This window comes from Podarcis tiliguerta, assembly GCF_965153285.1.
Source record: "Podarcis tiliguerta genome assembly, chromosome: 2".
NCBI lineage: Eukaryota > Metazoa > Chordata > Lepidosauria > Squamata > Lacertidae > Podarcis > Podarcis tiliguerta.
This window is the reverse complement of record NC_139535.1, coordinates 107,777,422-107,795,551: the sequence shown is the minus strand read 5'-3', so window position 1 is coordinate 107,795,551 and position 18,130 is coordinate 107,777,422. Positions and strand designations below refer to the sequence as shown.

The 18,130-nt window shown below is 47.9% G+C and overlaps 1 protein-coding gene across 2 annotated transcripts in view; it reads right to left on the bottom strand.

Moving 5' to 3' along the window:
- NR4A1 (nuclear receptor subfamily 4 group A member 1) overlaps positions 1–16,442 on the bottom strand; it is a 41,466-nt gene extending 25,024 nt beyond the window's left edge. The window contains exon 1 of one of the 2 annotated variants that reach the window (XM_083427575.1): positions 16,291–16,442. In XM_083427575.1, coding sequence (XP_083283701.1) covers positions 16,291–16,315 — 25 coding nt within the window. In that variant the 5' untranslated portion in view covers positions 16,316–16,442. Of the gene's footprint in view, positions 1–11,178; positions 11,367–16,290 lie in introns of those variants that run through there. The other variant, XM_083427576.1, reaches the window with a different exon arrangement.
- Between the last annotated feature and the right edge of the window lie 1,688 nt (positions 16,443–18,130).

The window sequence follows — 18,130 nt, the reverse complement described above, 5'->3', positions numbered from 1 at the left end:
AAGTTAGAAACAATAAATACCGTAAATAAAAAAACCAAGAAAACCATACTCTGCACATTTATAACGCTGGTGCTGGGGGAAAAAGCTGCAGCGAATCTGAAGCTCACTAGATCTCCAAAGTGGATAATAAATTAGGCTAGGGAAATTAGTGTAAAGACGAGGGCAGAGCCCTGCCAGCTTGCATCAATCATTTGCCCTTTATCACCATCTCTAGTTGGCTGGCTCTGTTTTGGGAAAGAGCCTGGTGGAAACCCCTCCCCCCCCCCCGCCCTGCGCATGTTTTGCTCAATCAAACAAGGGAAACTAGAGACAAGGGTGACTCAGGAGTCCAGAAAACTAGGTCAAGCTTTCTGCACGTGCCCCAGTGCACCTGTTGTTGGCTGGGGGGCTTTCCTTGCATGCCCCAACCATAAATAATTTTTAAAGAAGTACAGTGGTACCTCGGGTTACAGACGCTTCAGGTTACAGACTCTGCTAACTCAGAAATAGTGCTTCAGGTTCAGAACTTTGCTTCAGGATGCGAACAGAAATCGTGCTCTGGAGGCACGGCAGAAGCAGGAGGCTCCATTAGCTAAAGTGGTGCTTCGGGTTAAGAACAGTTTCAGGTTAACAACGGACCTCCAGAACGAATTAAGTACTTAACCCGAGGTACCACTGTAGTTCTCTGCCACAAACAAGGCACTGGCAGTCATCCCTGCCTCCACAACCTCAGAGAAGCCTCATTCTCTTTCCCAGCCGGCTTTCTAAGCCCACTTCCAAATCTTGATTTTACTCTCTGCAATTTTGTTTACAAGACCTTAACAGCCCGCCAGTCCCCCCCCCCCCCCAGCTTTTAAGGCAAGTTCTGGTAAAACTCTGGAAAAATGGAACTCTGGAACCACTTCCTCCTGTATTTTTTTAGAAACAAACAGGGGGCGTGGAAATAAGCAAAACTTGGGGGGGGGCACAGCCCCTCCTAATTCCCCTCCCCCACCTTCACATCTCCACAAGCTAAACTTAACGCAATAAAACCTAAATCTATTCTATATGAACACCAGTAATATCAGAGAAAACGCAACAACGAACAATCTTGCTCTGAGAGTGAGTGAGAAGATGCGGTAACAGCTTTTGTTAAATAAAGATGTTGTCTGTTCCAGTCTAAAAAAATTTTGGGTAAAAAAAATCAATGTTTATTTTTTTGCAAGAACCTTACGGAAACCGCTTTGGGAGGTTTGCCTGAAAAGCGCCAAACCAATAAATATTCAAAAACCTTAGCCTCCACCATCACATCCCCCTCAAATCAAAAGAGTCAAAGTACCCATTAGGTGCTACTGCCAGTCCCAAATTGTCCACAAAAATTTCCAGGCTATAGTTCAGGTAAGATAACCTGGGAGACAAGTCATTGGAGCAAGCATGCCTTTAAAATGCACTTTCTCTTTTCTTTACTTTTCATAGTTTGCATAGCCTGTTCTATTGGGTTGTAATAACCAAGAGTCATAAGAGGAAGCCAACAAACATGGGTGAAGACTTTTCAGGGTTTGGTTCTAGTGGGATTAACGGATTTCATTCAGGTTCATTCACGGAGTCCTGGATTTTGGAATGAACAGGCAGCACAAGAAATCAGAGGGTACTACAATTAACTCTAGACTAGCTGAAAGGCATATTGTCATCAGTGTGGGATCTTGCGGTCCTTTGCCAGTAAGAGTCAAATATTTGGGCTGATTTGCCTCTATGGCTCCCCACTGCTTGTTTTAGGTCCCAAATGAGGGTTCTCAATCTGTAGCCACTTTCTTTGACCTACTACAGCTGTGCTAATGCTCCATAATGATGATGATGATGACAATAATTTTGTTATTTATACCCCACCCATCTGACTGGGTTGCCCCAGCCACTCTGGGCAGCTTCCAACATATATAAAAACATAAAACATTATTATTATTATTATTATTATTATTATTGTTATTATTATTATTATAAAAAACTTCCCTAAACAGGGCTGCCTCCAGATGTTTTCTAAAGATGGTAGAGTTACTTATCTCCTTGGCTCGGGGGTTGGATAACTCTGTACCCTCCAACATTTATCCAGTGAAAATAGGGGTGCCCTAAGGAAAAGCGGGACATTCCAGGATGAAATCAGGAACCAGGGCAGCTTCTGTAAATCCGGGACTGTCCCTGGAAAATAGGGACACCTGGAAGGTCTGCCACTTTAGCTAATAATCATGACCAACTTGCGTTCATTAACTTCAATGGGTCTGCGCTGAGTAGGCCTTCACTGAATACAACCTCTCTGCTTTGTCAGAATACAGAAGCTGCTGTGGACTAGATTCCTGGGCTTAAATTTACTTGTTGTTGCTGTTTAGTTGTGTCTGATTCTTCGTGACCCCCTGGACCAGAGCACGCCAGGCACTCCTGTCTTCCACTGCCTCCTGCAGTTTGGTCAAACTCATGCTGGTAGCTTCGAGAACACTGTCCAACCACCTTGTCCTCTGTCGTCCCCTTCTCCTTGTGCCTTCCATCTTTCCCAATATCAGGGTCTTTCCCAGGGAGTCTTCTCTTCTCCTGAGGTGGCCAAAGTATTGGAGCCTCAGCTTCAGGATCTGTCCTTCTAGTGAGCACTCAGGGCTGATTTCCTTCAGAATGGAGAGGTTTGATCTTCTTGCAGTCCATAGGACTCTCAAGAGTCTCCTCCAGCACCATAATTCAAAAGCATCAATTCTTCGGCAATCAGCCTTCTTTATGGTCCAGCTCTCACTTCCATATTTACTTCCAAATTTACTTGAGAATAGTACAGGAAAGGTTAAGTGAGTAGCCCAGGGCATGTCAGTATCTCTGCTGCAGGGCTCTTGCGAAGCTAAAATGATATTCTGAGTTCCTTATTCACAAGGAAAGAAGGTGGGTGGGGAGAAAGATCACTTCGCAGTGTGCCAGGCATTACTTGATAAAGCTGCAGTGGCTATACAGAACCTCCATGTTTAGAGCAAGTTAGGCTGCTGAACAACAGCTGCTGGGGAGCAGAATCGGGAAAGGTCTATTGTCCACAGGCCTCATTCAGTGAACTTCCCAAAAGGCATGTAACTCCCAGCCACTGCAGAAGGCAAGAGCCCAGGGCTAGATGGAGCTGTGATCCAATTCAGCAGAGCTGCTCTTATGTTAACCCGCAGCACCAAGAACAGCACCAAGGGCACCTGCCTCCTAAAAAGCAGTGCCAAAAAAAATGGCAATTCAATAAAATATGGCCTTTCCCCTCCTAGAAGCCAATCCCTCCTTTTCTTTTAAAGGTCACATAATAATACTGCATGGCAAAGACTACTTTGAGGGCAAATGAGTTACAAGCAGGTAAATTAGTTGCAAGTAGGGATGTGGGTGGCGCTGTGGTCTAAACCACAGAACCTAGGGCTTGCCGATCAGAAGTTCGGCGGTTTGAATCCCCGCAACAGGGTGAGCTCCCGTTGCTTGGTCCCTCCTCCTGCCAACCTAGCAGTTCAAAAGCACGTCAAAATGCAAGTAGATAAATAGGCACCGCTCCGGTGGGAAGGTAAACAGCGTTTCCGTGCGCTGCTCTGGTTCGCCAGAAGCGGCTTAGTCATGCTGACCACATGACCCGGAAGCTGCCTGTGGACAAACGCCGGCTCCCTCGGCCTATAGAGCGAGATGAGCGCCGCAACCCCAGAGTCGTCCGCGACTGGACCTAATAGTCCGGGTTCCCTTTACTTTTACAGGCCCCTACTTGTATAGCCAATGCAAAGGCTGTCGTGCTAATATCATCATCATTATTAAAATTTGTACATCACCCTATACCCGCAGGTCTCAGGGCAGTTCATAAGATAAAATCACAATATAAAAACATAAATAGTAAAAACAACTCAATAACGTTTTTGCCTGGCACCTAAAGGTGTATAATGAAGGTGCCAGCCAAACCTGCCTGGGGCGAGCATTCCACAAACGGGGAGCCACTGCAGATAAGGCCCCGTTCTTGTGTTGCCAGCCTCAGGACCCCTGCTGAACTCAGCGTGGCGTGCTGTTGAGTAAACAAGCATATAAGATCAGGCTGTGTGTATGTGTTTATAAAGCTGTGCCTTAAAGATCCTTGCCCCAGTGGTCAAACTCCAGAGGCCCCAGCCACTTTGCCGGGAGTTTAGTGTCACAAAAACAAAGTCAGCCCAGGGCGGAAGGAGTTTTTCCTCTGCCTGGTCTACTCCCACTCCCCCCCCCCCGCTCCCCATTTTCCAACTTGGCGATACATCAGGGGCTGCAACCTCCAAGTGGAATTTTGTAGGCCAAGCATAAAAGACGCCGATAACTCGGCAGCCGGAAAGATTGATGTATTTTCCTATTGTTAAAAATATTTTTAGCCTCAGCAGCCTCTGGGTTTGCTTAAAGGCCTCGCGCCTGTTAAGACCGACTGCGTAACAAGATGCGTTTTTCTTGCATGTTTGAGCTGAAGACTTGGCCGGAATCCCAGAGCAGCTGCTGAGGAGAGGAATGTCATTGTCAATTGGCTGGTTACCCCAGCACTCTCAAATGCTGGGGTTTTTTGCGGGGTGGGGGGGGGACAAACCCTAAAATTTCAGGAATTAAAACCAACGGTGCCTTGTTGGTTTGTTTTTAAAATGTCGGGTTGGTAAATAGATTATAGAGGGACACTACTAAAATCCAAGTCACAGAATCCTGGCGCTACTGGAAATCTGAAGATGACTTAGCTTAGGGATGCGAACCTGACATCCCCCAGCTGTTGTTGGTACCATAGAATCATAGAATCATAGAGTTGGAAGAGACCACAAGGGCCATCGAGTCCAACCCCCTGCCAAGCAGGAAACACCATCAGAGCACTCCTGACATATGGTTGTCAAGCCTCTGCTTAAAGACCTCCAAAGAAGGAGACTCCACCACACTCCTTGGCAGCAAATTCCACTGTCAAACAGCTCTTACTGTCAGGAAGTTCTTCCTAATGTTTAGGTGGAATCTTCTTTCTTGTAGTTTGGATCCATTGCTCTGTGTCCGCTTCTCTGGAGCAGCAGAAAACAACCTTTCACCCTCCTCTATGTGACATCCTTTTATATATTTGAACATGGCTATCATATCACCCCTTAACCTCCTCTTCTCCAGGCTAAACATGCCCAGCTCCCTTAGCCGTTCCTCATAAGGCATCGTTTCCAGGCCTTTGACCATTTTGGTTGCCCTCCTCTGGACACGTTCCAACTCTCATCGACCTCGGCCAGGGACGACTGAGTCCAGCAACATCTGGATTACCATGCTTCTCCATCTCTGATCTAGCCAATCCTCTGTCCTCAGAGGGGCTCAATTTCTCTGTATCAGGTTCCCCATAGAACACTGTGTTTTCAATATTTTTTGGGGGGAAGAATCATGAATCCAGGACTGGACTCTGAGCAAAAAAATTGCTTAGCCCCCCCCCAAAACCCCTCTTCTTAGATCAGTCACTGATTTCCTCAGCCTAGCCTCCCTCACAGGTTTTTTGCAAGTATAAAAAACATAATAACCTCCTTTATGGCATCTTGAGCTCTTTGGGAGAATGAGAGAATCCTGATGTGACCAATGAATTTGGAAATGATTGAGAAGGAATTTTTAAAAATAAAACATTAACTTTCTGTAAAAAATTCTACATATACACTCCAATAAATCATATTTTTTAATTTTTTTTGACTTCCCATCTTGTTTTCCATGAATCCCCCCCCCCCGTTTTCTATCTCTTATGTCCTAACAATATTACAATAAGTCCTAATTCTTTCTTTACTCGTTATTCAAATCCTGCCCGCAAATTCATCAAACTGTAACATTTCTTTAAATAGTCCAAAATCATTCTGTTGCTTTCAGCTGGCCAGTAAAAATGTACGGTAGTTGACGGCTACTCTAGAAGAAGAGCAGAAAATGAGAGGAGCACCCCCAAAAAGGCAAAAACCAGACTGCTAGGCAGGAGACCTCAGAGTTTAAAAAGCTATTTGAAAGGCATGTATATGTAGACGACAACCAGTCCTCACATTAATTCAATGGAAAGTTCCACTCTGAAACAATTTAAAGGCACTTCGAAGTGGTTTGAGGTCTGCAGCCGTATTGAAGTCTCAGAGCAAGGCAAGCCCTTCTCTTGAAAGCATGGAAATGTGGCTTGCCAGTGGGGGTGGAGACCAGGGGAAAACCTACTCAGATCTCTCTGTGCTTCTAGTAAAGCCTTTGTGCCTCTCCTACACTCAAAATAATTTCTAAAACCATCAAGCAAGGAACCTGCTATGTACACATGGAAAACGACGCACACTGGGTTTCCACTCTTGAACAAACGCGTTGAAACAGTAATTATGTAATTCGAAATTCAGAAGGCAGATTGGTTTTTATCATCCGATCAGGTCTAGAAGTCAGAATCATCTAGGTAGAAAGCCTGAATTAATCGAGTACGTTTGGCATATATAAAGCAATGTTGCAGGGCGGAACAAACTGATTTTCAGGATTCCAGGAACCCTATTCCCGTTCTCTGCCGCTACCCATCCAGTTTTCAGCTTTCCCCAGCAGTCAATCAGTATTCCATGTGACTGGTTCTCTTTGGTTGCTCTGAGCTTTTTAAAGATTCCCCCACCCTCCCAAATATTTATTGTACATTTGCAAATCTATTGGGTTTCCCCAAAGCCTGCTGGTACCTTACGCAGCTGTCGGTTACATAACGATCAGCACTCTGAGAATGGATATCGCTATTGAAGAGGACAAAATTCTATTTATATCATTATTAATATATATAAAGGGAGAAACACCATCCTTGGCTCAATAATTTAAAAAGACACTGGAGAGGAGGGAGAAGTCTTTGTATTCACGACCCCCCCCCCCACTACAAGATCAGTGCACAACTTGATCACTGCTGGACACTACGTCAAAGATCAGGAACTCTTAGCCCTACAGATCTTGCTAGATTAAAGGCAAAGCAAAGGGACCCCTGACCATTAGGTCCAGTCGTGACCAACTCTGGGGTTGCCTCTGGGGTTGCGGCGCTCATCTTGCATTATTGGCCGAGGGAGCTTCCAGGTCATGTGGCCAGCATGACTAAGCCGCTTCTGGCGAACCAGAGCAGCACACGGAAACGCCGTTTACCTTCCCACCAGAGTGGCACCTATTTATCTACTTGCACTTTGATGTGCTTTCGAACTGCTAGGTGGGCAGGAGCAGGGACCGAGCAACGGGAGCTCACCCCGTGGCGGGGATTCGAACCGCCAACCTTCTGATCGGCAAGTCCTAGGCTCTGTGGTTTAACCCACAGCGCCACCCGCGTCTTGCTGGATTACAACGCCCATAATCTCTCGTACCAATTGATTTGAAGAATAGTTCAGTTCCAAACTCATGCTAATAACAGGGGAGGGGGAAAAAACCAACCCAAACTCTTGTTGTTATGGTTCTAGTGCAACAAAACAAGACTTTTTATTTATTTTTTACCCATCAGACAAGCAGCCAGCCCTACATCCGCTGCCAAGTTGGACCCTGCTTTAACACCCAGCAACACCATGTACCGCCAGCTGCATCCAAGTCATCCCATAGAGAAGATAGATTAACTACACAAACTGTTCCGGCACAGTCTGGTTCTAAAGAAAAGATGGCTTGCAAGCCTGGTACTCGGGTTTTGTTCCCAAGGCAACCCTTGCGTTTCAGAGTGTTCCCAACTTGCGCGTCAGACTTCAGAGCTTGGAACTGGGTGCCAGGAAGGGTAGCAAGCCGCTTGCTGAGTTATTAAAAGTGTTTCCGTACCAGATGTCTTTTCTCGGAGGCGTCTCGGTGTTCTTCCACCAATCTCTCACTTACACACCCCCTTGAGAGTCTTCAGAGTACCATTGTCCAAAAGTGGGCGGGGAGGGTAAAGCGATGTGGCAGTCGCAGGGCCTTTTCGCAGTGGCCCCCAAATCCTTGTATGAACTTCCATACAAAGAATACAGAGAGGCATCAAACCGTGTGACAACATTATAGAAAACTTCACAAATGTTTCCCCTTGTGAGGCAGGATTTGGGTCGATTCATAAGTCTGCCAAATGGATCTTTTACAATATGGACTTTGTTACTGGTTGCTTATGTCCTCATCTGGCAAATATTTTTTTTTGCAGAGGATCACTGTGAATGGGTGGTCAAAGGCTGGATGAATTCTCATTACCACCACCACTGTCTCGCCTGTTTCCCTCTCTGCCATTGATGGGATGTGCTACTCGTTCCATCCCCCCTCCCCCCCGCCGAGACACAGCAGATGAAGAAACAATCAGAAGGAAGTCAGATCCAAGAACCTTTGGTGCTGACACAAAGGACTCTGGGCATTGCCACCCTTTGTGCAAGGCAGCCAGGCAGCATTCAAAATCTGCCAGCTGCCCACACTCCGAGATGGAGATGCGCTGTGCAATTCCTGGATTCTAACGCACAAAAGCTACCCTGTCCCCAGGCAGAACAAGGTCCCGGGCATTCTGCTCTGCCCAGTGGCAGAAACCCTGACTAGGCGCGATCCGATATTGCGCATTGTGCTTCGGGATTGAAGAGAGCAGCTGGAAAGTGGAAGATTGTGCCCCCTCCCCGCAGCCCAGGTGCAAACCGGATTAACAAAAGGTACAAAGTCCTCCTAGCCTGCCAACGGAGTGTTCTAGACATGAATGTTGCAAGAGGCTCCGAGTTCCTGGCTGGTGTTGCAGGATATTCGAGAGGGTACAGAAAGCTTCGAAGGAGGGAAACATTCCCAGGATTGTAGGTGGTGCCTCTCTCTGATGAAGACCTCAAAGCTGGGTAACTAAACAAGCTGAGGCCCTAGGCCAGCGGTTCTCAACCTGTGGGTCCCCAGATGTTGTTGGACTACAACTCCCATCATCCCTGAGCTCCGGCCTTCTAGCTAGGGGTGATGGGAGTTGTAGTTCAACAACATCTGGGGACCCACAGGTTGAGAAAGGCTGACGTAGGCCTTTTGCCTCCTCAAGGCAGGCGTAGCAGGCAGATTTGACGATACAAAAGTCCTGTGGGCAAGGTGTGTCACAGGAACACCGCAAGGACTCGGGACAGCCTGGGACAGCCAGGGTCGGAACCCCATTCAGCAACAAAGCAGATTTCACAATCTCGGGCCAATCGTGGTCTTTCAGCTTGGTCTACTTTGCAAAGCTGGTTTTTAGGATGCAACAAGTACAGTGGTACCTCAGGTTACATACGCTTCAGGTTACAGACTCCGCTAACCCAGAAATAGTGCTTCAGGTTAAGAACTTTGCTTCAGGATGAGAACGGAAATCGTGCTCTGGTGGCACGGCAGCAGCGGGAGGCCCCATTAGCTAAAGTGGTGCTTCAGGTTAAGAACAGTTTCAGGTTAAGAACGGACCTCCGGAACGAATTAAGTACTCAACCCGAGGTACCACTGTACATCCTTCATTTGCCACCCCAAGGCCCTTGGAAGAAAGTTGGGATACAAATGCGATAAATAAATGAATGCTGGCAAGTTAAGCAAAATAGTTGGATCCTAGATTTTAGGCTCACGTTATCTGAGGAGAAATTTACATGTATTCTGGTTTTTTACAGGTGGCACCCAGCGCTTCTCCCTTCTAGGTTAGTACACGTTTGGGACGTGCTTAGTTTCAGCAATTGTGCTTTATCTAACGTTCCCTCTCTGATCAGTCACTGGGCCTGTATATCTGTTAGATTCAATCCAGGCCAGTGAATCTTGAATCGCCCAACCCACAGCTTCCACTGATTCATGACAAAACTCTGGTAAAGTCTCTCCAGGAAGCAAAATTATTTTGATGTTGGCGGGTCTGTGTTCACGGGGAAAATTTGTGGCGGAGTCAGAACTGAAGTCAGTATGTAAAGCCCATCATTGAAGGAGAGGAGACTCTTAAACCTGTCTGGGGAGAAGCAGGAGATAGCTCTCTCCGCTTCTACAGAAGGAAAAACTAAAGAAGAGAGGCCTTCTCCAAAGCCTCCTGACCCCAAATGACTTCTTTATTGTTCAGGAAGTTCCCTTCCCTTAGGCAATGTACACCTGCGGCACATGTATCCAGGGAGTCCTGCCATAAGCATTTTGACTGGCAGAAAGTAAATGTATCTTTCCTGGCACAGGAACACAGGTAGAGGACAAAGTGTACGAACATGTCAAACTGGGTTTTGGAGAGAACTTCCAAGAAAAGCAACACCGTTAAGAGGAAGAGTCCGGATTTGCAATAAAGGCCGTCTTGTGTTTAGGAAACCATACATCCTTCGCCGTAATTGTACCCATCCCCTCTCACATAATCAGGGCGGCTAAACTGTTGATCTTTCCTATTTGCTCAGGCCTGGTTGAAGGGTGGGTGGGGGGAATATTCTCATAGTCTAATGTTGATATCTGGATTGCTGGTGGACTCCAACTCCAATCAGCCCTGGCCAGATGGTCAGGGATAATGGGAACTGTAGTCCAACCACATTTGGAGAGCTGCAAGTTCTTCACCCCTTCTTTAAGCGGGTGGCGCTGTGGGTTAAACCACAGAGCCTAGGACTTGCCAATCAGAAGGTCGGCGGTTTGAATCCCTGCGATGGGGTGAGCTCCCGTTGCTCGGTCCCTGCTCCTGCCAACCTAGCAGTTCGAAAGCACAAAGTGCAAGTAGATAAATAGGTACCACTCTGGCGGGACAGTAAACGGCGTTTCCGTGCACTGCTCTGGTTCGCCAGAAGCGGCTTAGTCATGCTGGGCACATGACCCGGAAGCTGTACGCCGGCTCCCTCGGCCAATAAAGCGAGATGAGCACCACAACCCCAGAGTCTGTCATGACTGGACCTAATGGTCAGGGGTCCCTTTCCCTTTACCTCAGATCAGGGCAACCACCACCAATGACCCAAACTAACATCCTTGCTCCTTGGGCATCCCTTGGCAGAGTGGAGAATGGACCCTTTAATACCACTGCGGTGGATTAAAAAACCCCAGTTAGCATAATTATTTATTCCAGGGTAAATAGTTCTCCTGCACACTCCCCGCAGCTCATTTTAATTGGCCGAACTGTTTAAGGCAGTTTCTATTTGCAAAAAACACCTGTGACTCACAACCAAACAAAAAAATAAAAATGCAGCTCGATAAAATCGTGGATGGAACCATCAGCTCCTTTCCAGGCAGAAACTCAGCCCTTCTATCTAAAGAGCATCGGTCTTATTTTGCTCAGAAGGCTTGTAGCCACAATTAGTTCCTGGGTTCTCCCCGCAAAAGGAATCCTTGCTTCGAAGTGTGACTCACCCGTAACAGAAAGTTCCATAGGTTAAGTTATTTGCTGTCTTGAAAGGAGTGTTGCCTTTGATCGCACGGGAGCCGGACTGGTGTTCCTCGCTCTGTTCCCTCGCTCTCTCCCTCTTTCATCTCAAGCAAAGCTGCAGGTGTAGCGAACACCTTGGCCAAGAGGAGCCATCTGGCAGGCGGCCAGCGGCGGCGGCGGCGGAGGGCAGCAGCCCACAGCTGGTTTCAATCATCAGGGGCCGGGCCGGGAACTGCTTCGTGGGGTTTGGCAGGCAGAGCGCTGAATGCACGCATGTTTGTGTTTCAGAGGAAGCCAAGCCCACAGCGGCGTCAGAGAAAGCGTAAAGGGTGTCCCACCCACCGCTGGACGTCAGCAGCTGGACAGGCAGCGGCTCGCGTCAGCAGGTCTTGGAAGAACACGCCAAGAGCCATATATAGGCCATGTGGGGAATCCCTTCTAAACCAGGAATCTTTCCCTTCCCCTCCCTAGTTGACCTCCTAAAAACGTCACTTTCTAGCCAAAGCTGGGGGAAGCATTTGGGAGTCCCAGAATGGCTGGCTGGTGCCAGAATAAAAACACACACAACAACCCTGATGCAACTGAGCAGGCTGGTGACTGTTTTAGCACAGTTATGAAAGAGCTTGTTTCGCCAGAACTGAAGGCCAAACGTTGCAGCGTTGCCCTGAGCCACACACTCTTTTCAGCACCCCTCAAAAGTGCTGCTGGTCTCAAACTGAGCAAACTCAAATCACATTAAAACTGAATTCCAAGTACCGTATTTTTCGCTCTACGCCAGACCTCAAGACGCACCTAGTTTTTGGAGGAGGAAAACAAGAAAAAAAAATATTCTGAATCGCAGAAGCCAGAACAGCAAGAGGGACCACTGCGCAGTGAAAGCAGCAATCGCTCTTGCTGTTCTGGCTTCTGGGATAGCTGCGCAGCCTGCATTCGCTCCATAAGACGCACACACATTTCCCCTTACTTTTTAGGAGGGAAAAAGTGAGTCTTATAGAGCAAAAAATACGGTACATACATGCACAGTTAAGGCACACTCCCAGACCCTTTGATCCCAGAATATCCCACTTTTCCTTAGGACGTCCCTATTTTCACCAGAGGGCATGGAATTATGCAACCCCCAAGACAAGGAGATAAGGAACTGTACAACCTTTAGACGACATCTGAAGGCAGCCTTGCACAAGGAAGTTTGTTTAATGTTTTATTATGCTTTTATGTATGTTGGAAGACGCCCAGAGTGGCTGGGGTAACCCAGTCAGATGGGTGGGGTATAAATAATAAAATCATTATTATCATCATCGTTATTATCGTTATGCAACAGGACATCCCTATTTTCATCGGAGAAATGTTGATCATCATCAACAATGGGGGGTGATCTGAAACAATGCTACTTGAGTCAGTTACCCAGGGGTGCCAAATCAATCACGAGGCCCAAATTCCTACTTGGAGTTGTGCAAGCGGAATTGTCATGCGCACAATGTTTCCCTTTGTTGAACAGAGCAGGGAGGCTGCTCTGCCATATGACAACACCTTTCATTGCTATCTGCACCAAAACACCAAATGTAGGGCTGCCATACCTCTGGAATTTCCTGGACATATATGGGAAAAGCTCAACAACTTTGCCCAAAAAATATCTCAACAACTTTTGCACCCGGATTTTCACTTTTTGAAATATGGCAACCCTAACCAAATGAAAAGACAATGCTCCATCGCAACCCAGGAGGAGGTCAGGTACTACCAGACATTCAAGATGCAGGGCAGGGGACCTCCTAAGTACCGTATTTTTTGCTCTATAAGACTCACTTTTTCCCTCCTAAAAAGTAAGGGGAAATGTGTGTGCGCCTTATGGAGCGAATGCAGGCTGCGCAGCTATCCCAGAAGCCAGAACAGCAAGAGGGCTCGCTGCTTTCATTGCGCAGTGATCCCTCTTGTTGTTCTGGCTTCTGAGATTCAGAATTTTTTTTCCTTGTTTTCCTCCTCCAAAAACTAGGTGCAACTTATGGTCTGGTGCGTCTTATAGAGCGAAAAATACGGTAACTGAAGTTCCATCTTCATGACCTGCGGGCAAGGATCAAACACCAATTGGACTACAACCCCCATCATCCCCAACCATGGGCCAACCTGGCTGGAGCTGATGGGAACTGAAGTTTAGCAACATCGATAAGCCCCCAGATCAGCTATCCCTGGCCTACCAAGAGGAAGCATGCAATAGGAAGAGCCAGCCGCAGAGTGGGCACTGGGGCAGCCAGATCAAGGTATTAAGTCCAATATTAAATTGTAAGCCTTTACAAAATAGCAAAAGCTATTTTGAAATTTGCTGGTTGTAAAGGTGGAAATCTGGTTAAGCCAGCTCTATCTGTGTATAAAACAAAACCAATGGCCCAGATTTTATATGGTGCAGAGGTTTGGGGTACCTCAATGGCCTCTGGTTTGGAACCCCCATAGAATTATTTTTTAAGAGTCCTTGTAGGTTTACCCAAAGACGTGCAGTCTGCCATGGTCAGGTTGGAAACTTGCATGTTGAGCATAGTGAGCCAAATAGATCAAAGAATCCTCTGCTATTGGTTTAGAATTCAACAGATGGACAACACTAGGCTACCAAAAAACCGCCTGATTGAGCTCTCGAATGGATTACCCCTTAAAAACTGGGTACATCACGGTCAGTGGCGTAGCGTGGGGGGTGCAGGGGGGGCCGGCCGCACCGGGCGCAACATCGGGGGGGGGGGCGCTCGCACTCGCAGCTCTCTGCCCCTACCTGGCTCACTCACTCTCTCTCACTGCAGTGCTGGCTGTGCGAATCCGATCTGAGCCGCCGGGTCGCCGCCCACTGTGAAGGGGAGGGTGCCAGGCGTGCAGTGCGAAGAGAGAGCGAGGGACTATCTGGGGGAGGGACAGTGCAGCGGGGGGGGGGGGTGGCGCAAATTACTTGCCTTGCCCCGGGTTAGGGGGCGCAAATTACTTGCCTTGCCCCGGGTGCTGACAACCCACGCTACGCCACTGATCATGGTGCCCTACCGATGGGCAAATATGACTGAGATCACAAGTCACCCAAAGGGGTGTGTGCCCATCTGACATCCAGGAAAGAGATCCCTGCGGCGCAGTCGCAAAGGAGAAGCACATCACTAACAAAACTTGCTCTGAGCCAAGTCTCTATCCTATCCAGACAAAAGGTGTATTTCAGCGAGTGCTTCAGGGAGTTTCAAAAGGTGAGAGGCGTGCGAGAGAGGAAAAGAAAGAGAAAGGGAGAAACACAGAGAGACACACAGAGAGAGGAATCTCATAACTTTCTGAAGTCCATATCTAGGGCAGTGTGTACTTGCACCAAGTGGCAAGAGGCAGCATTTGGGTTACCGGTATTTATTTCTTAAACTTACACCCCACCTTGGATAAAGATATCCAAGGCAGCTAGAAGTTAACCAGTTAACAAAGTGAGTTCAGACAGCATTTCCACAGGAAGGAGCTACACTAAATGCCCACTGCCCAACACACATACACACACACGACCATGCTCAGTCCAACTTAATTCTCAAGGAAATCTATATGACGGAGGAAGAATATAACATGAAATGGTTTATCTTGCTGGGGACAACCGCATTTATTTTTTTAATTATTTTTTTGAAGCATTGTCAAGGCTTTGTTAGGCTGTCCATGTAGCAATCAGCACTGAGGCTCTAGCAAGAGGAAGAAGCAACAGAAAAAAATACTTCATTTGCCAGCCAAGCAAATATTTCTCCCCCCCCCACACTGCAACATATACAGTGATGTTCAAAGGCTTCAATCCTAAACATGAATGCTTTGGCATATATGCTACTGAACTCAGTGGGACCTACTTTCAAGTAAACATACTGAAGATTATAGTGTTAGGTTCGCTCCTATGCCTATGTATTTGAGAGTGATCACTCCTCTGTGAAGCAGCATGTTCACCAATACAAAATCTGTAGTAGCCCAGGAAATTTCCATTATGCAAACAAAATTAGCATCTTCATTTCACTCCAAACACAAGTCTAGACACCCACAGTACTATCCAGTGGAATGCAGAGTATGCGGGCCACTCTGACATATGTGCCCAGCTCCAGAAGAGGGGTTGTGTTTTGTTATGCCAAGGTGGGATACAGAGTGCCAAACTGCATGAAGGAGATCTACACTGACTGAAAGCATCACAATTTGCAATTCAGCTCACTTACTGGAATGGGAGGGGAAACATTCCCCCCTTAATTGGAACAATCTTGTAGAAAGGCAAGACCAGAACTAGCCTGGCCTTTGACAACTCCAAAGAGAAAGAAAAATGATACGGAAGTAGTCAGGTGGCCAGAACCCCTCTAATATCCCATATATTGTTATTCAAGGGAGAATGGTTGGGCTCTTAGCTGCCAACTTTTCCCTTTTCTTGCGAGGAATTCTATTCGGAATAAGGGAATTTCCCTTTAAAAAACGGGAAACGTTGACAGCTATGGTTGGGCTGCCCTACAATAATACCTGCTCACTGTAGGAAAGAATGGCAGCTTTATGCAGGAGATCTCTCAGTAGAACCCAGAGATATTAAAAACTATGATCAACTAAACCAGTCCTTATGTAGGTTTTCTAAAACGCCATTGCAGGTACCTAGGAGTAAACCCCACAGAAAACAGTGGGATTTACTTCTATGTAGCCAGGCATTGCTTTGCCTTCCCAGCAGGGCTGCCACCCATAGGTGTAGCCAGGATTTATGTTGCGGGGGTGGGGGGGGCAGGATATATGTTGGGGGAGCCGAACCAAGCTACCTGAGAGGCAATTGCTCAGTCAGTTAAGTATTTTATGTATCTACTTGATTTAGGGGAGGGGCAGCTGTCGTCCCCCCCGCCTCCCTAGATACGCCCATGGTGCCAACTTGAACAAAATATTGAGTGGGGGGCAGGTGAGCCCTGCGCCACATAATCGATCACAAGGGACTATTTTAATGACAATGCCCATCAACTTTTTGGGGAGGTGGCCCCCTCAAATATTTTATTGCGGGGAGGGCCGAAGGGATCTCCTCCCCTAGGAGTTGGTTCCTATGCTTCCGAGAGAGAAAGGAAAATCGATCTTCCCCACCACCGACGCGCCTCTTCCCCACATCTCACCTGGCTGTCGCTGGCGGTCCTCCATTGGCACCCCTGCTTCCCCCGCTCTCCGCGCTCTTCCCAAGGCGGGCAGTCCGGTGTTGGGATCGGGGCCGCGGCCTCCGGAGCCATGCCGAGCCCCCAGCCCGCCCCCCACCCACGCGATGGGTCCCTGACCCGCTTCTCCGCCGCCGCCGCCGCCTCCCGCCCCCTGCGCGCTCGCCCCGGCTGCTCGCTCTCCATCCGTGCGCCGCTTGACTTTCTGCAAACCCCGCCTCCCCGCCCCGGCTTGGAAGGAGCCTCCGTGACGTCAAGGCCGGGCTCCGTTGACGTCGTCGGAATCCCAGCCATCAATGGGGCTAAAAATAGACGCCTCCGAACCCAAAATACTACACGCCCAAGGACGCGCGAGGCTCCCCCGCACCGCGCGCCGGAGCAATGCGCGGCGTTGCTACGGAGCAGGGTGGGGCTGGCTGGGGCTGCCAGGGGAGGGGAGCAGCGCCGCGGCCTTTGTCCCCAGTGGGAAAAGAGGGGCAGGGAGCGCAGCCTTGCAACGCCGCCGGCCCGCCTGTGTGATAGGAATTTTATGGCCTTAGATATATGGTAATGTTCATAATGTGTGGAAGTGAGAGCTGGACCATAAAGAAGGCTGATCGCCGAAGAATGGATGCTTTTGAATTATGGTGCTGGAGGAGACTCTTGAGAGTCCCATGGACTGCAAGAAGATCAAACCTCTCCATTCTGAAGGAAATCAGCCCTGAGTCCTTCACTGGAAGGACAGATCGTGAAGCTGAGGCTCCAATACTTTGGCCACCTCATGAGAAGATAAGACTCCCTGGAAAAGGCCCTGATGTTGGGAAAGATGGAGGGCACAAGGAGAAGGGGAGGACAGAGGACGAGATGGTTGGACAGCGTTCTCGAAGCTACAAACATGAGTTTGACCAAACTGCGGAAGCCAGTGGAAGACAGGAGTGCCTGGCGTGCTCTGGTCCATGGGGTCACGAAGAGTCGGACATGACTAAAGGACTAAACAACAACAACAAATGTTCATAAGTGTACCAACCAAGCACATACATAGATCAGCACAGGAAGACCGACCTGGAACCGTTTTGATTCCTAAACTGAGCAAATGTTTTCTCTGCAAGGTCAAAGTGGGAAACCTCTCCATTGTCTCTTTCCTCACAAATCCTGTCTTAAGGGTATGTCTGTGTTTGAATAGGGTGTGAGCCTGTGACCTGGCCCAGGAACTAAGTATTTATCATTACAAAAGACTGGCCAGGCTCCCCAGGCAACCCAAACAAGTAACCTGCCAGACAGGAGATAAACAACAAGAGAAAAACAATATTCAAATTTCTGTTTTAGACCGCCTTTTCTGTGATGTAGGTGCGCTGTATCTGAGGGGTGGTCTTAGGTTACACCCCTTCTGTGATGTATGTATGATGTTTCTGGGGGTGGTCCTGATCTACAGGGTGGCAATTTCAAAAGTCTTCATAAGGCCTTGCGCACCATTTTTCTGGGTTCCTCCTCTCTCCTGCAGGTGAGGGGTGATCTGTTGCAACAGATCAATAAAGATCAAGCTTACTTGCTGCTTTGCTTCTCAATATTCTCTGGTTGGCCTCTGTTATCTTCTCCTACCAATAGGGAACCTATGTAAGGACTCTATATGGGCTCTTGGATACCCCATAAGGGAAAAGGCCAATTTTTGTTTACAACAGCTGCAGCGTCAGTGCACCGGTGCAAGTATGCTGTGAGGCCCCAGTAGGGTAGCCACCTCTGTTCATGCAAAATACAGGACAGGGACGATTTTTTAAAAAAATAATCTGGTGCCGAAGTGACCTCAGAGCAATCCATTGCAGCCATA